This window comes from Nerophis ophidion, linkage group LG04 (assembly GCF_033978795.1).
Source record: "Nerophis ophidion isolate RoL-2023_Sa linkage group LG04, RoL_Noph_v1.0, whole genome shotgun sequence".
Classification (NCBI taxonomy): domain Eukaryota; kingdom Metazoa; phylum Chordata; class Actinopteri; order Syngnathiformes; family Syngnathidae; genus Nerophis; species Nerophis ophidion.
In genome coordinates, this window is record NC_084614.1 from 74,509,651 (window position 1) to 74,532,128 (window position 22,478).

At 42.8% G+C, this 22,478-nt stretch overlaps 1 protein-coding gene across 1 annotated transcript; it reads left to right on the forward strand.

The window, feature by feature from the left end:
- Positions 1 to 290: 290 nt before the first annotated feature.
- On the forward strand, positions 291 to 21,785 carry pom121 (POM121 transmembrane nucleoporin). The gene is made up of 13 exons (XM_061899027.1): positions 291 to 902; positions 8,422 to 8,628; positions 8,721 to 8,870; positions 11,848 to 11,928; positions 11,995 to 12,169; positions 13,421 to 13,509; positions 13,606 to 13,685; positions 13,756 to 13,877; positions 14,864 to 14,963; positions 15,054 to 15,299; positions 15,378 to 16,784; positions 20,884 to 20,970; positions 21,038 to 21,785. Exons 1-13 carry the CDS (start codon positions 367 to 369, stop codon positions 21,142 to 21,144), a joined length of 3,387 nt encoding a protein of 1,128 aa, XP_061755011.1. The 5' UTR covers positions 291 to 366; the 3' UTR covers positions 21,145 to 21,785.
- The last annotated feature ends 693 nt before the right edge of the window (positions 21,786 to 22,478 follow it).

Here is a 22,478-nt window from a genome sequence, read left to right on the forward strand (position 1 = left end):
CCTCCGGGTACTCCGGCTTCCTCCCACTTCCAAAGACATGCACCTGGGGATAGGTTGATTGGCAACACTAAATTGGCCCTAGTGTGTGAATGTGAGTGTGTGTCTATCTGTGTTGGCCCTGCGATGAGGTGGGCGACTTGTCCAGGGTGTACCCTGCCTTCCGCCCGATTGTAGCTGAGATAGGCGCCAGCCCCCCCCGCGAGCCCGAAAGGGAATAAGCGGTAGAATGGATGGATGGATGGATTTTTACTGCGATGCCACGTCCATCCATTGGGAGGCGCTGCTGCAGCACATGTGAAGGTGAAGCACGATGGCATCGGCCGCAGAAGGAGTAGCACAGAGCAGCATGATGGGCGCGCTGCCGCCATGTCACCTAGAGACAGAAACTTAGCTTTTCTTTCTGCTTTCGCTTTAGTGTGTCTACTCCTTTATTTCACGGCCTCGTTCCAATACGTCGCTGCCACCTTAGCGCTCTGTGGTGTGTCGTGGCTCCTTTGTGTCGGAACGCCGCTTCCCGCCAGAATAGGCCTCAGTCCTCGGGCTGGACTGGTCGCCCTAGCCGGATACCTCCTTCGCATTTGGGACTGGTGGGTGTGCGACGTGTCGGTGGTGCCGCCGAGGAGGACCAAGCTCGGCGGTGAGGGACGTGGAGTGCAGCGGCCCTTCAGACAGACACGAGCGGGCGTTAATGCCGTCTATCGTGGGGAGCACTTGGCGAGTGAGTCCTTTTTGTTCAGTCCCCGGGACTTCCTGATGGGAAGCTACATCGGGAAACCCGAAAGCCCGACTGGCGACTTCGGGCGGCCGAGAGTCATTCGGAACCATCAGGAACAACTGCGGGAGACTTTGTCCAGACCCAACCATGCTGTCTACACCCCCAATAGGAGGCTGTCATTTGCTGGGTATTGTTATCGTTTCTTTTTCTTCCATTATTTACCAAAATAATGTACCACATTATTTTAAAGGCCTACTGAAATGAGATGTTCTTAGTTAAACGGGGATAGCAGGTCCATTCTATGTGTCATACTCGATCATTTCGCGATATTTTTGCTGAAAGGATTTAGTGGAGAACATCCACGATAAAGTTCGCAACTTTCGGTGCTAAGAGAAAAGCCCTGCCTCTACCGGAAGTCGCAGACGATGACTTCACATGTTGATGGCTCCGTCACGCCAAATTTCTTCTCCCTACAACCCCCCGCCCCCAATTTACTTCCGGGGTCATGATTAATACAGACGTTTTGTTAACGCTATATTATAAAAATATAAAGCTATATTATAAAAATATAACGCTATATTAAAAATGATAACGTTAAATTATAAAAATACAGACGTTTTGTTAACGCTATATTATAAAAATATAAAGCTATATTATAAACATATAACGCTATATTAAAAATGGTAACGTTAAATTATAAAAATACAGACGTTTTGTTAACGCTATATTATAAAAATATAAAGCTATATTATAAAAATATAACGCTATATTAAAAATGATAACGTTAAATTATAAAAATACAGATGTTTTGTTAACGCTACATTATAAAAAAAATTAAAAAAACAATTTACAAACACAAGCTATGGGATGACATAAGAGGAAACGTGACCCCGGAAGTAAATGCGTCATCCCATAGCTTGTGTTTGTAAATTGTTTTTTAAATTTTTTTTATAATACAGCGTTAACAAAACGTCTGTATTTTTAAAATATAGCGATATATTTTTATAATATAGCGTCATATTTTTATGATATAGCGTTAACAAAACGTCTGTATTAATCATGACCCCGGAAGTAAATGGGGGGGTGAGGTTTTTGTAGGGGGGAAGAAATTTGGCGTGACAGCTCCTCACATATTCACATTGATTTTAATGGGAGCCTCCAACAAAAACAGCTATTCGGACCGAGAAAACGACAATTCCCCCGTTAATTTGAGCGAGGATGAAAGATCCATGTTTGAGGATATTAATAGCGACGGACTAAGAAAAAAAAACGCGATTGCATTGGGACGGATTCTGATGTTTTTAGACATTTACTAGGATAATTCTGGGAAATCCCTTATCTTTCTATTGTGTTGCTAGTGTTTTAGTGAGTTTAACAGTACCTGATAGTCGGAGGGGTGTGTTGACACGCAGTGTCTCAGGGAAATGGACGGCACAAGCTCAGCTGATATCTTGTAAGAAGCGACTTTTTACCACAATTTTCTCACCGAAACCTGCTGACTGACATTCGGTTGGGATCCATGTTCGCTTCACCGCGCTCTGATCCATAGTAAAGTTTCACCTCTGTGAATTTTAAACAAGGAATTACCATGTGTTTGTGTGGCTAAAGGCTAAAGTTTCCCAACTCCATCTTTCTACTTTGACTTCTCCAATATTAATTGAACAAATTGCAAAGGATTCAGGAACACAGATGTCCAAAATACTGTGTAATTATGCCGTTAAAGCAGACGACTTTTAGCTGTGTGTGTGTGTGCAGCGCTCATATTCCCTAACAGCCCATGACGTCAAGCGTACACGTCATCATTACGCGACGTTTTCAAGAAAAAACTCCCGGGAAATTTAAAATTGCAATTTAGTAAACTAAACCGGCTGTATTGGCATGTGTTGCAATGTTAAGATTTCATCATTGATATATAAACTATCAGACTGCGTGGTCGGTAGTAGTGGCTTTCAGTAGGCCTTTAAGTTCATGAATCCAGATGGATCTCTATTACAATCCCCACTTTAAGTTGATGATTACTTTTATGTGTAGACATCTTTATTTATAGTTGAATTACTAGTTTATTTTTCAACAAGTTTTTAGTTATTTTTATGTTTTTTTCAAAATAGTTCAAGAAAGACCACTACAAATGAGCAATATTTTGCACCGTTATACAATTTAATAAATCAGAAACTGATGACATAGTGCTGCATTTTACTTCTTTATCTCTGTTTTTTCAACCAAAAATGCTTTGCTCTGTTTAGAAGGTACTTTAATTAAAAACATGTTCACAGGGGGTACATCACTGAAAAAAGGTTATGATAACATGAATACAGATACAATATGATACATCATATAATTTACAACTTCTCAAAATGTGTAACAATTGACAGGGCTACACAATTTTGTGACAAAAACTTAATTTAAAAAAATCATTGATTGAAACTTATTTGTAGATTGCACAGTACAGTACATATTTTGTACAATTGACCACTCAATGGTTGAACTTGAATAAGTTTTTCAACTTGTTTAAGTCGGGTTCCATGTTAACCAAGTCATGGTAAATCAACCTAAATAAAACAAAATATATAATTTTTGGAAATAGGAAAAATAACATACAGTGTCACATAAGAATTGATGATATGGAGTAGTGCTGGGCGATATGGGAAAAAATGTATATCATGATATGGATCGTTTTATATAACGATATACCACGATACAGCTATGGTACGCTTTCATTTCTATAAATTTTTTTACGACATAGGTAAAATACATTTTCCATTCAACAAAATTATGGTTTTGCCCACCCATCCATCCATTTTCTACCGCTTGTCCTTTATAGATTAAGTTAATTGCAAACATGTATACAGATAAAATATGATACATCATGTACTCTACATTTTTGCAAAATGGTAAAAAAACCAAAAAACGTAACAATTGATAGGGCTGCACAAATCTGAGAAAAAAAGCTAATTTAGACTATCAATCAACCCAAATAAAACCAGATGTACAATTTCTGGATATAGGAAAAATAACATACAGTGTCACATAAGAATTGATGATATGAAGTAATGCTGGGCGATATGGGAAAAAAAATGTATATCACAATATGGATCACTTTATATAACGATAAAGTAGGGGTGTAACAGTACACAAAAATTTCGGTTCGGTACATACCTTGGTTTAGAGGTCACGGTTCGGTTCATTTTCTGTACAGTAAGAAAACAACAAAATATAAATTTTTTGGTTATTTATTTACCAAACTTGTAAACAATGGCATAACGTACATATACACACAGAGTCAATTGCCAGGGTTAATGTGGTCAACATATATAAAATATAAACTATATAAGATAAGGCTCAGAATGGTTTCTTAACAAAACCTTTCTACATATAAAGTGCTTTTTTTTGATTGATTGATTGGGACTTTATTAGTAGATTGCACAGTACAGTACATATTCCGTACAATTGACAACTAAATGATAACACCCCAATACGTTTTTCAACTTGTTTAAGTTGGAACCCACGTTAATCAACATTAAACTGCCTCCAGTTTTTGCGCAGATGAAATAAAATGACAAAACATTTCTTCTACATATAAAAAGTGCAACATTAAACAGTTTCAAGTCTACTCAGCCTCAGATTAAGGCTAACTTGGTAGTAAGAGGATATATGGGCTTATTGTTCTTCCACCATAGAAGTGGGTCAAAATCTAGTTTTAATACAATAAAGCAACCCTCAAGACCCCGAACGGGACAAGCGGTAGAAATGGATGGATAAATGGATGGTCTTAAATGTGCTGCTGTAAAAACATTTGTTATTGCTTTAGCCCTGCCTGGCTGGCCGAGGAGAGGCTGCATGAATGCGGTGTTTCTCTTCCTTAAAGTTAAGTTAAAGTACCAATGATTGTCACACACACACATTAGGTGTGGTGAAATGTGTCCTCTGCATTTGACCCATCCCCTTGATCCCCCCTTGGGAAGTCAGGGGAGCAGTGGGCAGCAGCGATGCCGTGCCCGGGAATCATTTATGGTGATTTAACCCCCAATTCCAACCCTTGATGCTGAGTGCCAAGCAGGTAGGTAATGGGTCCCATTTTTTTACAGTCTTTGGTATTACTCGGCCGAGGTTGGCTTGGGGGTGGTGCCGCTTCAAAGGAGTTAGCATGTTTGACGTGTTGCCAGATGCGTACTCTACTGCTGCTAAACGATGTCGGCAAACCTGCGCCCTCCATTGTTGTATCGCACCGCAAAGCTGAAGTGTTCCCAAATGGGAGATGTTATCGAGGCAGGAGGGTCTTTCAGCTCTGGCTTTTACATGTTGTCCTAGCCCTGTCGCTGCTAGGCTGCCGTGTGTTGTGCCTCGCTCTGCATTGTTTACACAACGTGCGCTACCTAATATGTCCGTGTGGAAACTCGTGTGGTACACCTCTGAACCGAAACCCCCGTACCGAAACGGTTCAATACAAATACAGGTACCGTTACACCCCTACGATATAGCTATGGTACGCTTTCATTCCAATGAAAAATGTAACAATGTTGGTAAAATACATTTTCCAATAAACTAAATCATAATCATGTTTCAAGTTAATTTCAAACATGTATACAGATACAATATGACACATCATATAATCTACAACTTTTCAAAATGGTAAAAAAAAAAAAACATGTAACAATTGACAGCGCTGCACAAATTTGAGAAAAAAACTAATTTAAACAATCAATCTAGATAAAACAATATATGATTTTTGGAAATAGGAAAATAACATACAGTGTCACATAAGAATTGATGATATGGAGTAATGCTGGGCGATATGGCAAAAAAAATTATATCAAGATATGGATCATTTTATATCACAATAACGATATACCACTATATCGCTATGGTACGCTTTTAGTTCTATGAAAAAAATGTACATCATACATGACCATTTACCTTTTTCCTCATTTTATTTGCAAGTGAAATAAACAAATACATTTTGTTTACGCAATTTCGAATCTCCCGGCAAAATCAGAACCGCGTCTCGAAACAGCCTAGCACTGAGGCTTCACACGTCATCTTTTCGGGCTCCTCCCCTACATGAAGCAAGCCTTAATTTGCACTTCGGAAATGCCCCCTACATTATTCGGCACTTTTCGTCCCATCCATTCATTCATCTTCTTCCGCTCATCCAAGGTGGGGTCGCGGGGGCAGCAGCCTAAGCAGGGATGCCCAGACTTCCCTACCCCCAGCCACTTCGTCCAGCTCTTCCCGGGGGATACCGAGGCCTTCCCAGGCCAACCGGAGACATAGTCTTCCCAACGTGTCCTGGGTCTTCCCCGTGTGGCCTCCTACCGGTCGGATGTGGAGGCAAGGGAGGCATTTGGGTGGCATCCTGACCAGATGCCCGAACCACCTCATCTGGCTCCTCTCGATGTGGAGGATCAGCGGCTTTACTTTGAGTTCCTCCCGGATGGCAGAGCTTCTCACCCTATCTCTAAGGGAGAGCCCCGCCACCCGGCGGAGGAGACTAATTTCGGCCGCTTGTACCCGTGATCTTATCCTTTCAGTCATGACCCAAAGCTCATGACCATAGGTGAGGATGGGAACGTAGATCGACCGGTAAATAGAGAGCTTTGCTTTCCGGCTCAGCTCCTTCTTCACCACAACGGATCGATACAGCGTCTGCATTACTGAAGACGCCGCACCGATCCGCCTGTCGATCTCACAATCCACTCTTCCCTCACTCGTGAACAAGACTCCGAGGTACTTGAACTCCTCCACTTGGGGCAAAATCTCCTCCCCAACCCGGAGATGGCACTCCATCCTTTTCCGGGCGAGAACCATGAACTCTGACTTAGAGGTGCTGATTCTCATCCCAGTAACTTCACACTCTACTGCGAACCGATCCAGTGAGAGTTGAAGATCTTGGCTAGATGAAGCCATCAGGACCACATCATCTGCAAATAGCCGAGATGTAATCCTGCAGCCACCAAACGAGATACCCTCAACGCCTTGACTGCGCCTAGAAATTCTGTCCATAAAAGTTATTAACAGAATCGGTGACAAAGGACAGCCTTGGCGGAGTCCAACCCTCACTGGAAACGGGTCCAACTTACTACTGGCAATGCGGACCAAGCTCTGACACTGAACGTACAGGGAGCGGACCACCACAATAAGACAGTCCGTTACCCCATACTCTCTGAGCACTCCCCACAGGACTTCCTGGGGTACACAGTCAAATGCTTTCTCCAAGTCCACAAAGCACATGTTGACTGGTTGGGCAAACTCCCATGCACCCTCAAGGACCCTGCCGAGAGTATAGAGCTGGTCCACAGTTCCACGACCAGGACGAAAACCACACTGTTCCTCCTGAATCCAAGGTTTGACTATCCGGCGTAGCCTCCTTTCCAGTACACCTGGATAGACCTTGCCGGGAAGGCTGAGAAGTGTGATCCCACGATAGTTGGAACACACCCTCCGGTCCCCCTTCTTAAAGAGAGAAACCACCACCCCGGTCTGCCAATCCAGAGGTACCGCCCCCGATGTCCACACGATGTTGCTGAGTCTTGTCAACCAGGACAGCCCCACAGCATCCAGAGCCTTAAGGAACTTGGGCGGATCTCATCTACCCCTGGGGCCTTGCCACCGCGGAGCTTTTTAACTACCTCAGCGACCTCAGCCCCAGAAATAGGAGAGCCCACCACAGATTCCCCAGGCACTGCTTCCTCATAGGGAGACGGTGGGATTGAGGAGGTCTTTTCGAAGTATTCCTTCCACCGATCCACAAAATCCGCAGTCGAGGTCAGCAGAACACCATCCGCACCATACACGGTGTTGACAGTGCACTGTTTCCCCTTCCTAAGGCGGCGGATGGTGGTCCAGAATCGTTTCAAAGCCGTCCAGAAGTCGATTTCCATGGCTTCCCCGAACTCCTCCCATGTCCGAGTTTTTGCCTCCGCGACCACTAAAGCTGCCTGTCGGTACCTGTCCACTGCCTCCGGAGTCCTATGAGCAAAAAGAACCCGATAAGACTCCTTCTTCAGCTTGATGGCATCCCTCACCGCTGGTGTCCACCAACAGGTTCTAGGATTACCGCCATGACAGGCACCAACTACCTTGCGGCCACAGCTCCAGTCAGCTGCCTCGACAATAAAGGTGCGGAACATGGTCCACTCGGACTCAATGTCCAGCACCTCCCTCGTGACATGTTCAAAGTTCTTCCGGAGGTGGGAAATGAAACTCTCTCTGACAGGAGACTCTGCCAGACGTTCCCAGCAAACCCTCACAATGCATTTGGGCCTGCCAGGTCTGTCCGGCATCCTCCCCCACCATTGCAACCAACTCACCACTAGGTGGTGATCGGTAGAATTGGACACTCTTCACCCGAGTGTCCAAAACATGAGACTGCAAATCCGATGACACAACTACAAAGTCGATCATGGAACTGCGGCCTAGGGTGTCCTGGTGCCAAGTGCACATATGGACACCCTTATGTTTGAACATGATGTTTGTTATGGACAATCTGTGACGAGCACAAAAGTCCAATAACAAAACACCACTCGGGTTTTCATCCCATCACTACCAACTAATAAGCTTCTCAAAATCCTAGACATACTTTTTTAATATCTGAAAAACACATTTTCTTTTACATCTGATTGAATCACATGGGTATACCCAATACACTGGTAAGGAGAATGAGTGAACTTTTAATCTGAAGGTGTGTTTTTTTTTAACTAATTTTGAAGGGAGCCGCCGGGCTCAGCCGGACGCTTCAACATCACCCCCCAGCGTCACTACCCCCTTCAGCAGCCAGGCGCCTCCTCCTTGGGCTTTCTCCCTCCTGTCAGTTGGGACGGATTCAGGAAGAAAAGCGTCCTCACCCCTCGAAATTCCCCAGTTATTCAAAGTCCTGTCACTATGAAGATCGCCCGGCCGGACCACCACAGCCCCAGGTTTCCTTTCACACACAACATAGGAAATATATCATGGGGAATGAGGATTTTGTTACGAGACACCTAACCATGATTGGAATCTTCCTGTCTAGTTTGAACCACCTGAGTTGTTCTGGGGTGCCCAGGGACCCTGTTGACCCTTGCTCCCGGGAGAGTGTCCTCAAGGTGTTGAAGGCTAGCCGCAAGAGGGAGGTTGAAGATGAGGACAGGAGCTTCACCAATGAGCAGAAGAGCAAAAGAAGGTAAACACAATGGCAGAACTGCAGTAAAGTGAGCGCTTTAAACCTTTAACATTGAACTTGCAGCTGGCAATGGAATTTGAAATACGGATCATTACCGTAATCGTTACTATCGTCAACATAATGTAACGGGGGTTCGCTTGTGGAAGTCTGTGTGACAGAGCGAGACAGAAAAACACGCTTTTTACAACAAAGTTGTGCCGAAACATTTGTATGTTTTTTTTCCCTGTGATTTCATGTCTTGCCTTTTCGGACACATTTGTTTCATGTTTTTGCTTGATTGCAAAACATGTCGTCTGTGACTTAAACAAGAAGCAGCGTTTTACATACTACTGTGTACCGGTACTAATTAATCTTAGAAAAATACCAGGGTTTTTTTTTTTCTCCATGGACATGATGGTGCGATGTGGTGACATTGCTGGTAATAGGCCCCTTTCCACCAAAAAGCTCAGGAAGAGTTGGTTGCTGTACAAGTCTGTGGTTTTTGTTTCCACTGCATTTCACAGTCCAGGGGAGTTTCTATATATCAGGCTGATGACGTTTGAAGGAGTGGTTTAGCATATTTCTATACTGATACCATGTAAATATACAGACAATATTAGGTCAGTTATTTTACTATAAAGTAAGTAAATGAAATACAAAGCAATAATATATAAAACCAAATGTTATTGCATCCGTCAGCAGCCAAATGAGGAGCCTTTGTATCCCGTTTGTTTACTTACTACTAAAAGAGAAGTTGTCTAGTATATTCACTATGTTAGTTGATGCCTAAATAGTTCTGTATGTGCCTCTTGAGACCTCACTGTATGACTTATGACACATTAAACATATGCTTCTTTGCAGCAAGAAATTTATGTTTAATGTGTCATAAAACCTGTAAAATTAAGACAATAATGAATATTTTGTGTGGTCCCCTGTGTCAATATACTGTACATTTAACATTGGGACAACATAAGTTCATACTGGAAAAGATAGTCTTTTTTCATGTACATTTTGATGTCCATACAAACTTGTCAATTTCGGTACCTTTTCACCAGTTGGTCTGTTTTATTGTGGTAGAACCATTTTAGCATGCAGTATAGCCAAACAAATACTCCTCAACTAAGGGACCCAAGCATGTACAGCAATTAAATCTCAATTGTACTGCTAAAGTGAGATTTTTTTAAGTATAAACTTAATGCATCACTCGGGATAGAAATTGATAAGATTTTTCCAGTTCCGTCTTTCAATTCTGCTTGATTATTTGGTTCCTTAGCAATTATTTTCTTCTTATTTGTGAAAATAAAAAGAGAAATAAGAATGGATTATCATCAATTGTGTTTAGTTCAGAGGTAACCTGACATTAGAAAGCCTAAAGTGTGGTCTCAAGAGCAGAGAGCATTGGAGGGGAAAACTTTTTTGTAAATAAATATAAGAAATTAATATTCTCCTGGTGAATTAAATTATGTACACATTACATACGAATGTAACATTTTGTAACATGTGATATTGAATTTTTACATGCAAAGTGAGATATGTCAAGCCTTTATTTATATTTTTTGATGATTATGGCGCACAGTTTCTGAAAACATTGAATTGAAAATGCAAGGTTTTAAAAACTAAGCCATGATGATCACAATTATAACCAATAAAGGCTTGACATATCTCACTTTGCATGGAATGAGTTAATGTCACAGATTAGTTTCACATTTAAAGTTGATTGCTGACATTGACTTTTACACCATATTCTAATTTTATGAGTTTCATCTATAGAATATAATGACTGCGAGAAAATCTGGTTGCAGGAAAACATGCAACCTTTCTCTGACTACAATTGAACAGTCGCCTACAGAAAATGCAAACTTTTGACCACGAATTTAATAGATAGATGGATAGTACTTTCTTGATTCCTTAAAATTCCAGCAGCAATGTACAGAATTGAGATCGAATTTAAAAATTTAATAAGGGGTGTATAAATGGAAACAAAATGGAAAAATATTTCAATAAGAATACAAGTAAAAAGCAACAATGGGAATAAAAATATAACAGTAAAATAATATAACAAGAGAAACTAGGCAGTAGTGACCATGTTATGAAAAAGTATTGCACTGTTATTGTTTTGTATCCCCTGTCATCCTAGTAACCCCCTCTCCCCTGCCCAGAGAGGAGTTGTACAATCTAATGGTGTGTGGGACAAAATAGTTTTTGAGTCTATTAGTCCTGCACTTGGGATGAAGCAGTCTAGCACTCAACAGGCTCCTCCGGCTACTGATAACGGTATGCAGAGGGTGATTGGCATCATCCAGGATGCTCACTAGTTTTTCCACAGTCCTCTTCTCTGCCACCGTCACCAGTGAGTCCAGTTTTAATCAGATTGTAGAACCGGCCAGCCTGATCAGTTTCTCCAGTCTGGAGCTGTCCTTAGATGTACTGCCCCCCCAGCACACTACAATGTAGAACAGTACACTGGCAACTGCAGACTGGTAGTACATCCACAAGAGTTTTTTTTACAGATTTTGAAGAACCGCAGCCTCTTAATCGCTGCTCTGTGACATTCGTTGAGCAGCAGACGTGAACTGGGGCGAGTCCTGCCCAGTCAGAATATGTCTCGTCATGCTCATCAAAATAAGAAGGCGTTCATTTAAATTGATAGGTGTGAGTTAGAACCTGTTGTGTTCAGATGACGTGCTTACGTTATGTTTGCGTTCAAATATTTCAGCATATTGCTCGTATGTCCTCTTGGTGAACCAGCAGCCTTATAACTATTACAAGTAGCGCTGTTGCAATCTTTTCTTATAAAATGTAGGCAACTTTAGAGTGCCATTTTGAGATCTGACGTCACCACGCACGTTGTGTAATGATGTCGTCCCCACTCGGAAGAATCAATGAGGGAACTGCTTTAAAAAAAAAAAAAAAGTCGATTCCAAGGAATTCATACACTGGACGATTACCATCTTTATGCATCCCTGATTAATTCTGCTTGTTTTGAATCCGTTCCCAGGCGTAACAACAGTGGAGAAAGCGCACACTCTGCTTTTGAGCCTCTTTTGCCCAACGGAGCGCTGTCACAACTGGTCCCTAAGTGAGTCTAAAATTTGCTGTCCATTGGTGTTTATAGTACTAGCTTTCCCTCTGTTTATTCTTTTAGACCAGGAAGCCTAAAAAGAGGGATGACCTCAGTGGCGGAAGAGTCCCTAATGAAGAGGTCTCGCACGTCCTCCATAAGCTCCGCCAGTGGGATCCACGCCCCCAGAGGGACCCCTGGATCCAAGAGGAACCCCATCCACAGCTCATACAGCTCGTCACTGGGGGGCTTCGTGCAGGTAACCACACCATCTACGCGCCACCGTTGTTAAAGGGGAACATTATCACCAGACCTATGTAAGCGTCAATATATACCTTGATGGTGCAGAAAAAAGACCATTTATTTTTTTAACCGATTTCCGAACTCTAAATGGGTGAATTTTGGCGAATTAAACGCCTTTCTGTTTATCGCGCTGGAAGCGATGACGTCAGAATGTGACGTCGCCGAGGTAACACACCCGCCATTTTCATTTTCAACACATTACAAACACCGGGTCTCAGCTCTGTTATTTTCCGTTTTTTGGAGTATTTTTTGGAACCTTGGAGACATCATGCCTCGTCGGTGTGTTGTCGGAGGGTGTAACAACACTAACAGGGAGGGATTCAAGTTGCACCACTGGCCCGAAGATGTGAAAGTGTCTGCCGCCAGACCCCCATTTAATGTGCCAAAGTGTCTCCACATTTGACCGGCGATGCTAAGGCAGACATGGCACAGAGATGTATGGATAACCTCCAAATGCATTTGCAACGATAGTCAACAAAATCACAAAGGTGAGTTTTGTTGATGTTGACTGCCAGCTAATCGATGCTAACATGCTACGCTAATCGATGCTAACATGCTATTTACCGGCGGTGCTAAAGCAGACATGGCACAGAGATGTATGGATAACCTGCAGATGCATTTGCAACTATATTACGTTTCCTTCCACCCACATTTAATGCGAAAAAAACACTTACCAATCGACAGATTTAAGTTGCTCCAGTGTCAAAAGATGCGAAAGTCCTGATCGTTTGGTCCGCACATTTTACCGGCGATGCTAACGCAGCTATTCGGCCATGCTATGGCTATGAATAGCGTCAATAGCTATTCGCTCAATAGCTTCAGTTTCTTCTTCAATACTTTCATACTCCAACCATCTGTTTCAATACATGCGTAATCTGTTGAATCGCTTAAGTCGCTGAAATCAGAGTTTGAATCCGAGCTAATGTCACTATATCTTGCTGTGGTATTCCCATTGTTTGTTTACATTGGCAGCACTGTATGACGTCACAGGGAAATGGCCAGTGTCTTCGCAGAGAGCGAAAATAAGGCACTTTAAAGCTTTATTCATGGATATTCCGAGACCTGTAAAATTTTGAAAAAAACTTCAAAAAATACAACAAGCCACTGGGAACTGATTTTTATTGTTTTTAACCCTTTTGAAATTGTGATAATGTTCCCCTTTAAAGTGGCAGCAAGAAGATGATTAGACTTTTACCTCCTTTGACAGTTGAAGAAGCCATCAGCACCAAGCTCCCCTATATCCAGCCTGGGCTCTTCTCGCTCCCAGACACCAGAAGCAGCCTCCAAGAGACCGAGGTGTGTTCTTACGCTGGTCTTCTTTCTCCCCGTCGGTCCTGGATTCACATAAATGTTAATTTTACTGGTCGTATCGTCTTGTTTCTCTTTTACCAGAGGCGATGACGGTCTTTCTCCAAGCTCGGCGTCCTCGGTGAGGTCCAATAAGACGGTCTCGGAAAAAGTGCCTGAGACTTGTGAGTGTGACGCTGCAGTCTTGTAGTCTAAAAGGAGGACGTCATGTACTCATGTCGCAATGCATTTCAGCCAAGCACACCCCAGTCGCCATAGCCCCAGTTACGACCTCAATGGACCACACTGGGAGTGGCGGGAACAGAAAACGCAAGATCCAGCTTGTGTCCGCCATCCGGGACGACCACATCTCGCTGGTAAGGAGAAAATATATCTCCTGTGTAACCTCTAATTTTGTGATTTTAAAAGAATAATTTCTGCCCATCATTCACAATCATTTTGTGAGAAAACACGTCTTTCCCTTTTCTTTGAATTCTAAATATTCAAAATGTGCCTTTACGAGGCGCATAATAATGTAGGTAATTAGGTTAAAGTATTTTATGTAATAACACCTATAATACACAAACAATGTTTTGCATATTAACCAATGACCTGCATATTAACCAAGCTATAGCGACATTGTTGTTGAAGATCTCAGGGCATTGAGATAGAAGTTGTTTTCGCCCGTCATCCGAGTAGGTGTCATCAGTTCATGCTCAAAGACTTCGATTGGTAGAATCTACTCAGTGGCCAAGTGGTTAGACTGTCCGCCCTGAGATCGGTAGGTTGTGAGGTCAAATCCCGGCTGAGTCATACCAAAGACTATTGCCTCCCTGCATCAGCATCAAGGGTTGGAATTGGGGGTTAAATCACCATTAATGATTCTTGGGGACGGCACCGCTGCTTCCCACTGCTCCCCTCACTTCCCAGGGGGTGATCAAGGGGATGGGTCAAATGCAGAGGACACATTTCACCACACCTAGTGTGTGTGTAACAATCATTGGTACTTTAACTTTAACTTTAAGGAAGAGAAAGAGGAGCGTGGTGCAAACACCGCATTTATGCAGCCTCTCCTCGGCCAGCCAGGCAGGGCTAAAGCAATAACAAATGGTCATACAGGTGTAAAAAAAGAAAATAAATTAACCTCTCTAAAATGAAGCTGAATTCAAGTGAAAATATGGTGAATATATTTCTTAAGAAGAGGGCACTTTTGAGTAATAAGAACACGGTGGACCAAGACTTGGTGAGTTGTCGATGTAAGCGGGTTCCACTGCACTTTTCTACGGTTATTATCGCAGTTTCCACCATACCATCACACAAAAGCCTCCGTATTCTCCTCTTTGACTTCATGATTGTGTTGCAGCCTCCACCACCCGAGCTGGGCTACACGATCACTGTGAAGGATCTGGATGATGAGAAGAAAGACGCCATCAGCAAGATCCAGAAGGTCCTGGAGACACCTGGTGAGTTGGTACAGATATGAAGATAAGACTGATGTGCACCTTTTGTGACCTTTTCAACCTCTGCCTAAACCCTGATTTGTGACTCTCAAGCTCCCGAACCCGAAAAGTCCACCTCTCCTCTGACCTCTACCACGCCTGCCTCATCGAGCACCACTGCTCCCGCCAGCACCGCCCTCACCCTGAGCAGCCTTCTGGCCGCCCCTTTGCCCATAACCTCCAGCTCGGCCCCACCTGTCATCAACTTGGATCCCAGCCCGTCACCCGTGGCCCCCAATCCCCTGCTGGAGGCTCTTAAGATGAAGAGTCCCGCAAGCTCTGCGGCCAGCACCACCACAGGTAGGCCCATCATCTCAGGAATTTATTTGTGGGTGTGTCCATAATTTTCTCTTCATTTTGGCCTCCTTGTGTGCACAGTGTCTCCATTGACCACGTTGGCACTTCCCAAGATGTCCACTGTAACGGACGCCCCAAAGCCGCCGCCTGCCTCACAGTCCCAGGCCGCTTTGGCAGGTGTGGGCCAGCCCTCCGCTTTCACTCAGGTTCTGGCCCCGGTTTCTAAGCCGGCCAGCAGCAGCGCTCCATCGTTAGCTGGAACCAGCTTGTTTGGACTGTCTGGTCAGATCAGCAGCAGCCCAGCGGTGTCCACTACCTCCAACACCGCCCCCACCGCCGCCGCCATGAGCAACCCGGTGACGCTCAGTCACTCCAACCCTCTGCTCGCCTCAGGGTTCAAACCCATCTTCGCTCCCACCAACGCTCCTTCCAAGCCATCGACTATGTCAGCCCCAGAAAGCAAACCTCTTGCCCAAAACTTCAAGCCCATCTTTGCCAGCAGCGCCACCGCAGGACTTGGCTTTGCCCCGCCCCCATACACTGCTTCCATTGCAACATCTGCCACCGTTTCTTTGACTTCTTCAATATTTGGTGCCTCAGCGAGTAGCACCACTGTTACATCATCACTTTCCACTGGAACAATCTCTTCCGCCTCCACAACCAATCCTGCAGTCCAGCCTGCTATAAAGTCCATGTTTGAAACCTGGGCAGCACCAGCTTCAACTGGCACCAGTACGTCTTCAGCACCAGTGTTTGTTCCTGCTGCTGGTAACACCCTCCAGTTTGGAGCCGTAGCCACCACCGCTGCTACCGCCCCCCCGGCGACCACGGCATCCAATACCTTTACGTTTGGCGCCACGCAGCCGCCGCAGCCCCAAGCCGCCAACCAGAAGGTGTTTGCTTTTGGTCAGACAGCTGTCAGTCAGAACGCGACGCAACCAACTTTCGGAAGTTTCGCCATGGCCAATGCTGCCCCTGCTGCTGCCGCCACCACTAATGCTCCTGCCACTTCTTTGGCACAGTCTGCGTTTACATTTGGTAAGCCGTCGTTTGAAGCGCCAACGTCGCAGTCCACCTTCAGCTCCACAGCACCCACCGCACCAAAGCCCTTTACGTTTGGAGGTAGCGTAGCAACACCTGCGCCCAACCCCGCCCCGTCGGTTTTCCCCTTCGGGGGAGCCGCCACCACTGCGACCACGGCCCCATCCAGCTTTGTGACGCCAACTAAGCCGGCGTTTGGAGGCGGCTCCACCGCCTTTGCTTTTGGCGCCACCAGCACGCCCTCTGCAGCGCCAAGCTTTGGACAAGCTGCCCAGACGCAGGGTGCGTCGCTCGGCACAGCCTTTGCGTTTGGTGCCACCGCTCCTCAGCAGACACCCTCAGGCCCCGTGCAGCCTGCATCTGGCGGGTTTAACTTTGGCGCTGCTATATCGCAACCCCAGATGGGAGGCTTCAACTTTGGGACTCCTGCTGACAAACCTGCTTTTGGTAAGTTTTTTTTTTTTAATGCTACTCCTTGCTTCTATGATTGTATTCTTATTAAGATTTATTTTCATACAAAACACATCTATACTTTGGTTTGGTATTAAATTTATTGCCTTATATTATTTATCTTGACTACACATTTTCTATGTAGATTCTGCACATTTACAATTTCTCATCTGCTGAATGAAATGACAATACATTATTTTATTATTTTAATTTCTATGATGACAGTGTGTATTGATTGCAACATACTCCATGTTTTTTTTTATCTGATAGGGGTGTAACAGTACACAAAAATTGCGGTTCGGTACGCACCTCAGTTTAGAGGTCACGGTTCAGTTAATTTTCGATACAGTAAGAAAACAAAATATAAATTTTTGGGTTGTTTATTTACCAAATTTGTAAACAATGGCTTTATCCTTTTAAAATTGGGAACACTATAATAATTCTGCCCACATTAAACTGCCTCAACTTGTTGCTCAGATTAAATAAAATGACCAAACTTTTCTTCTACATATTAAAAGTGCAACATTAAACACTTTCTAGTCAACTCATCATGCTTAATTTATTACAGCATTTGGGAAGCCTGTAGTTGATATTTATTATGTAAATGTTATATTTTTGTCAACATGTGATAGCAGGGAACCTGCCATTCAAAACTAGGCTGCTACATTACTCATGATTAATGTAACTATTGCTGAAAAATAGTACAATAGAAATAGGAGAGACTATTCATCCCTGAACACCATGGAGTTCAAGTGAAATAACAGACAGACAGGCCTTTGCTACCCCTAACACGCACGAATGCACGCACACACACACACACACAGCAAAATGAGCTAATGTTACGCTATAAAAACTAATTAGCCTTCACCTGAAATCAGGACTGCGAGCGAGCTGAGCTGCAGTTTAAGTTTCTAGAACGTCAACGGGCTCATAGTGATGTTACTAGTAGTGTTTATTATAATTTGGGGAGAGTACGCTGCTCACCTGCTAAATACCTATCTGCTCGACGCTGAAGCATTGACTCCATGCGCTCTGAATACGCACTGCTGAATGGCTGTTACTGCTCTGAATACACACTGCTGATTGGCTGTTACCGCTTTGTATGTAACCAATCAGATGGTTGTGTGGGTGGGACAATGCTGGGTGCTGACACAGAGGCAGAAGAAGCAAAGCAGCTTGTTAAGACTTAGAAACTCGTTCGGTACACCCCCGTACCGAACCGAAACCCTGTACTGAAACGGTTCAATACAAATACACGTACCGTTACACCCCTAGTATCTGGCAGCTGAATTGAAGCCGCCACACCTTTTTAAAAATGCGGATTTTTTTTTTCTTCAAATCAAAGTACCGTATTGTATGAATGGCTATATAACATATATTATTTAAGCACGATTGACGAGTGATGAGCACAAAGTGTGGCCACTGAAAAACTTTGATCAACTGTACGTAAGAAGTTGCCAGTGTTTTTTGGGTTGTCCTCGCCAGTTCCAGATCCTATATGGCTGTCAACGCATCCCAACTTGTTGGATTATATCACAAGCCGTCTTCTTTTCGCATTAGAGGGAAAGTTTATGATCTACAGTAAACTAACAGGGAGCATTGAAACGAGGAAACAGATGATCAGTTGATGACGTAAACATCGTCCCACAGGACCTGACACAGCGTTGCTATAAATAGTTTGTCTGCATTAGCGCTTATAATATTAATATCACTAATACCCGGTTAATATTCAAGTCATGAAATGTTAAATGGAGTACTGTTGCTGCTTTTTGAATGATTATTTATTGGATTTTATGGGCGGAATAGTGGCTCCGCTGTAAGCAGACAGTTATTTACGTTTATTTAATATTTAGAATGCATTGGAAAATGCATCTGGTCGGTCTAGGGCAGAGGTAGGGAACCTATGGCTCGCAAGCCAGATGTGGCTCTTTTGATGACCGCATCTGGCTCTCGGATAAATCGGACCTGACATTGCTTAACAGGATGAATAATGAATAATTCAACATGTAATCACAGTGTTAAAAATAACGTTCAAAATATAAAACATTGTCATGCATTTTATGTTCAAGAAGTTGGTAAGAAGTCATTTATTTATTATTGGTTAGTGTGGGGCTTGCCCTCCAGGGGGTTCTTCAGACTACCAAGCACTGACATGAGAGTCTGTTTCAGGGTTACAATATTGTTTTATTTTTCAATAAGTCTCTCAGTTGCTTTCCAGCAATTGTCTTTTTCTGTTTCGTTCTCACTCGCGCTCTGGCTTCTAGCCCGAAGCCCGTCTCCTCCTGGCTGCTGCTTATGACATAGCAACAGGTGATCAGATAAAAAGGCCCAGGTGGGCCATCTACGCACCTGTCGCTGATTTCGAGGCCGGTATTGGCAACACCCCGCTTCGCTGCAGGCCCACAGGCCACGCCCCCTCCACAGTTAGCTTCAGAATAACAATGTTATTACAGAGAATAAGAGACCTCTCTAGAAATGTTGGTCTTTCTTAAAAATGCACGCGTTTTGTTGTGTTCAGTGTTAAAAAAAAATATTATATGGCTCTTACGGAAATACATTTTAAAATATTTTGGCTTCTTGGCTCTCTCAGCCAAAAACGTTCCCGACCCCTGACCTAAGTCAAACGTTGATACATTTGGAACTGGATAAGGGCAATCTTCACTAACATCGGTCAAAAAGTATGTTTCTTATGCGGTGACTTTAACATAACATAGTAAACATACAATTATTGAAGACTTCATAGACACAAGGTAGACCCTGAGTTTATATCTTAAAATCACCAGACCAAGTAGAATATTTGGCTTCTTGGCTCTCTCAGCCAAAAAGGTTCCCGACCCCTGGTCTAGGGGTCATGTGCCCAGTTGTTATCCCCCCTTCCCTCAAAATAAATAAATATATATCCATACACACACACGTACACACACACAGTACATGATATACAAATAATCAAATGCCAATCAATTGAAATGGACTGTATCATGTAGTGTATGACCTAACTTGTAGTAAACTTTATTAAAGTTTTTTATAAACCAATATATAAAATGGCATGCAATTTTCATTCCATTATTGTTGACAGCAGCGACTTATGTTCAACGTTTACAAAAAAGTAAACAAATCCACGTGTGACAGCCCGGAATAAAAATAAACATTCCCGATACAGCACAAACATTGACAGGTCTAGAACTGCTGAGTTTGGAGGTAAACCATAGACTTATTGAGCACTTCATTTGAACTATGAAATTGACATACCTAAATATATGTATTTTTTAATGTTAACATGTTAACATTAGCATGCATCAAGTACCAAGATGTGACTGAGTTGTATACCTACAAAATAAATAAAAAATTAAACAGCTAGCGTACTAACGATGGCATGCTTACAGTTAGCATTATTGAAATACCAAAATATATTGCACCGAGGTGTGTACCTGTTAAATTAGTTTAAAAAAATGCTAGCATGCTAATGTTGGCATGCTAAAATGCTAGCTGTGACATGCGTCAAGTATCAAATTATATTACTCTGAGGGGTGTACCTGAAAAATGTGTTTTAAAATGTTAGCATGCATCAAGTACCAAAAATATGACTGTGGTGTACAGCTACACAATTTTAAAAAGGTAGCATAGTAACATTAGCATGCTAACAGGTGTCATTCGTCAAGTAACAAAATATTTGACGCCAAGGTTTATACCTGCAAAAAAAAGCTATGCTAACGAACATAGCTAAGCTATGCTCCCTTTTTTAAGAAGGGACTACAAACTCACCTTTTCAGCACAGCTTTTATCTAATTTCCGTGCCTTTTTGTTTTTAAATACACTGCTTGCTTATCTGTTTTGTCCAGTGCTTTCATGCTTTTATTTCTACTTTTATCTATGTTCTGTTTTAGCTGGTGCTTATCTAGTGTGTGTCATGATTTAATTTCTATTTTAATTTATTATATTCTCTTTCTATTTTTTTTTAATTTTTTTTTTTTATATTTTTTATACTTTGTAGCACTTTGAGATTTTAACAAATGTAAAGTGCGTTACAAATGTAATTCATTATTATTATTTTTTATTATTAACGACCCCTGCATCTAAATCTTCGGTCTTCCTACAGGAACATCCACGCCATCGTTTGGCCAGAGCGCCGCCGCAGTTCCCTTCGGAAGCCCCGGAACACTGGGTTTCAACGCCGCTCCTTTCGGTAGGCCGCGATTACACCTTCATGCCCCGAACCAGGACATACCCTAACTCGTGTGTTTGCGTGTCAGGTTCCCCTGCGGCTCCTTCCTTCTCCATCGGGGCCGGCTCCAAGTCCAGCGGGACGCGGCAGAGGCTGCAGGCGCGCAGGCAACACAACAGGAAGAACATGAAGTGACCTTTTTAAGAGGACTGTGAGTCACAGCTATGAGTTTTTTTTAATCGACGTTCCTTTCCAAGCCACACTTTTTTTTCTTTGACGTCAAAAACACTTTCCCTGGTGCGGCCTGACAACACAAAAGTCTTATCCAGGTGTTGGAAAGGCTTCAAACTTTTTATTTTTTTACGCTGGGACTGATTTGTACATTGAAGGGATGTTTGCGAGCGACAATGGAGGACGACTGTTTTGCAAATTTAGATTATTTTTTTAATTAGCTGCCTACCCGTGTAAATTAACCCATTTTTGATTGCCAAGCAGAGATATTGTTTGTGATCTTCTTTCTTAACTGCAAACATTCCCGCTTCGTTTTCGTGTGTTTTTCAAAGCGCTGCCATTAGCAGGTCACAGAACCATTTCAAAGATGGCAACAAGTTGACTAGTTGAATTGCGACAAGAATTTTTCATTAAAATTCAAAAAGTTGCAGTGATCTTTCTTGTTACCTCCATTGAATCCTGAGCCCTACAGGTTTTTGTTATTTTACGTCAAAATCGGCTACAATGATTCAGATTTTCAGAACAAATGGTGTCCTCAGTTAAAACATGTGATGCAGCGCCCAGTGCTTTATGTTGATGTAATAAAATAGATGGGTGTACACAAACTGATTATTTTACTCTTGTGCTCCACCAACGTATCAACATTTTAAGTATCCATCCATCCATTTTCTACCGCTTATTCCCGTAAAATTTTGTTAACTTGTTTTTAGGGCCTTAGCCTTAACAAAATAAAATGTTGTTAACTTGTTTTTAGGGCCTGAGTCTTCAAAAGAAAATGTTGTTAACTTCTTTTAAGGGCCTGAGCCTTTGAAATAAAATTGTGTTATCTTGTTTTTAGGGCCTGAGCCTTTTAAAAGAACATTTTGTTAACGTGTTTTTAGGGCCTAAGCCTTAAAGGGGAACATTATCACAATTTCAAAAGGGTTAAAAACAATAAAAATCAGTTCCCAGTGGCTTGTTGTATTTTTTGAAGTGTTTTTCAAAATTTTACGGGTCCTGGAATAACCCTAAAAAAACCTTTTAAAGTGCTTGATTTTCGCTATTTGCGATGTGACGATCCATTTCCCTGTGACGTCATACAGTGCTGCCAATGTAAACAAACAATGGGAATACCACAGCAAGATATAGCGACATTAGCTCGGATTCAGACTCTGATTTCAGCAGTTTAAGCGATTCAAATGATTACGCATGTATTGAAACGGATGGTTGGAGTATGAAAGTATTGAAGAAGAAACTGAGGCTATTGAGCAAATCGCTATTGACGCTATTCATAGCCATAGCATGGCCAAAAAGCTGCG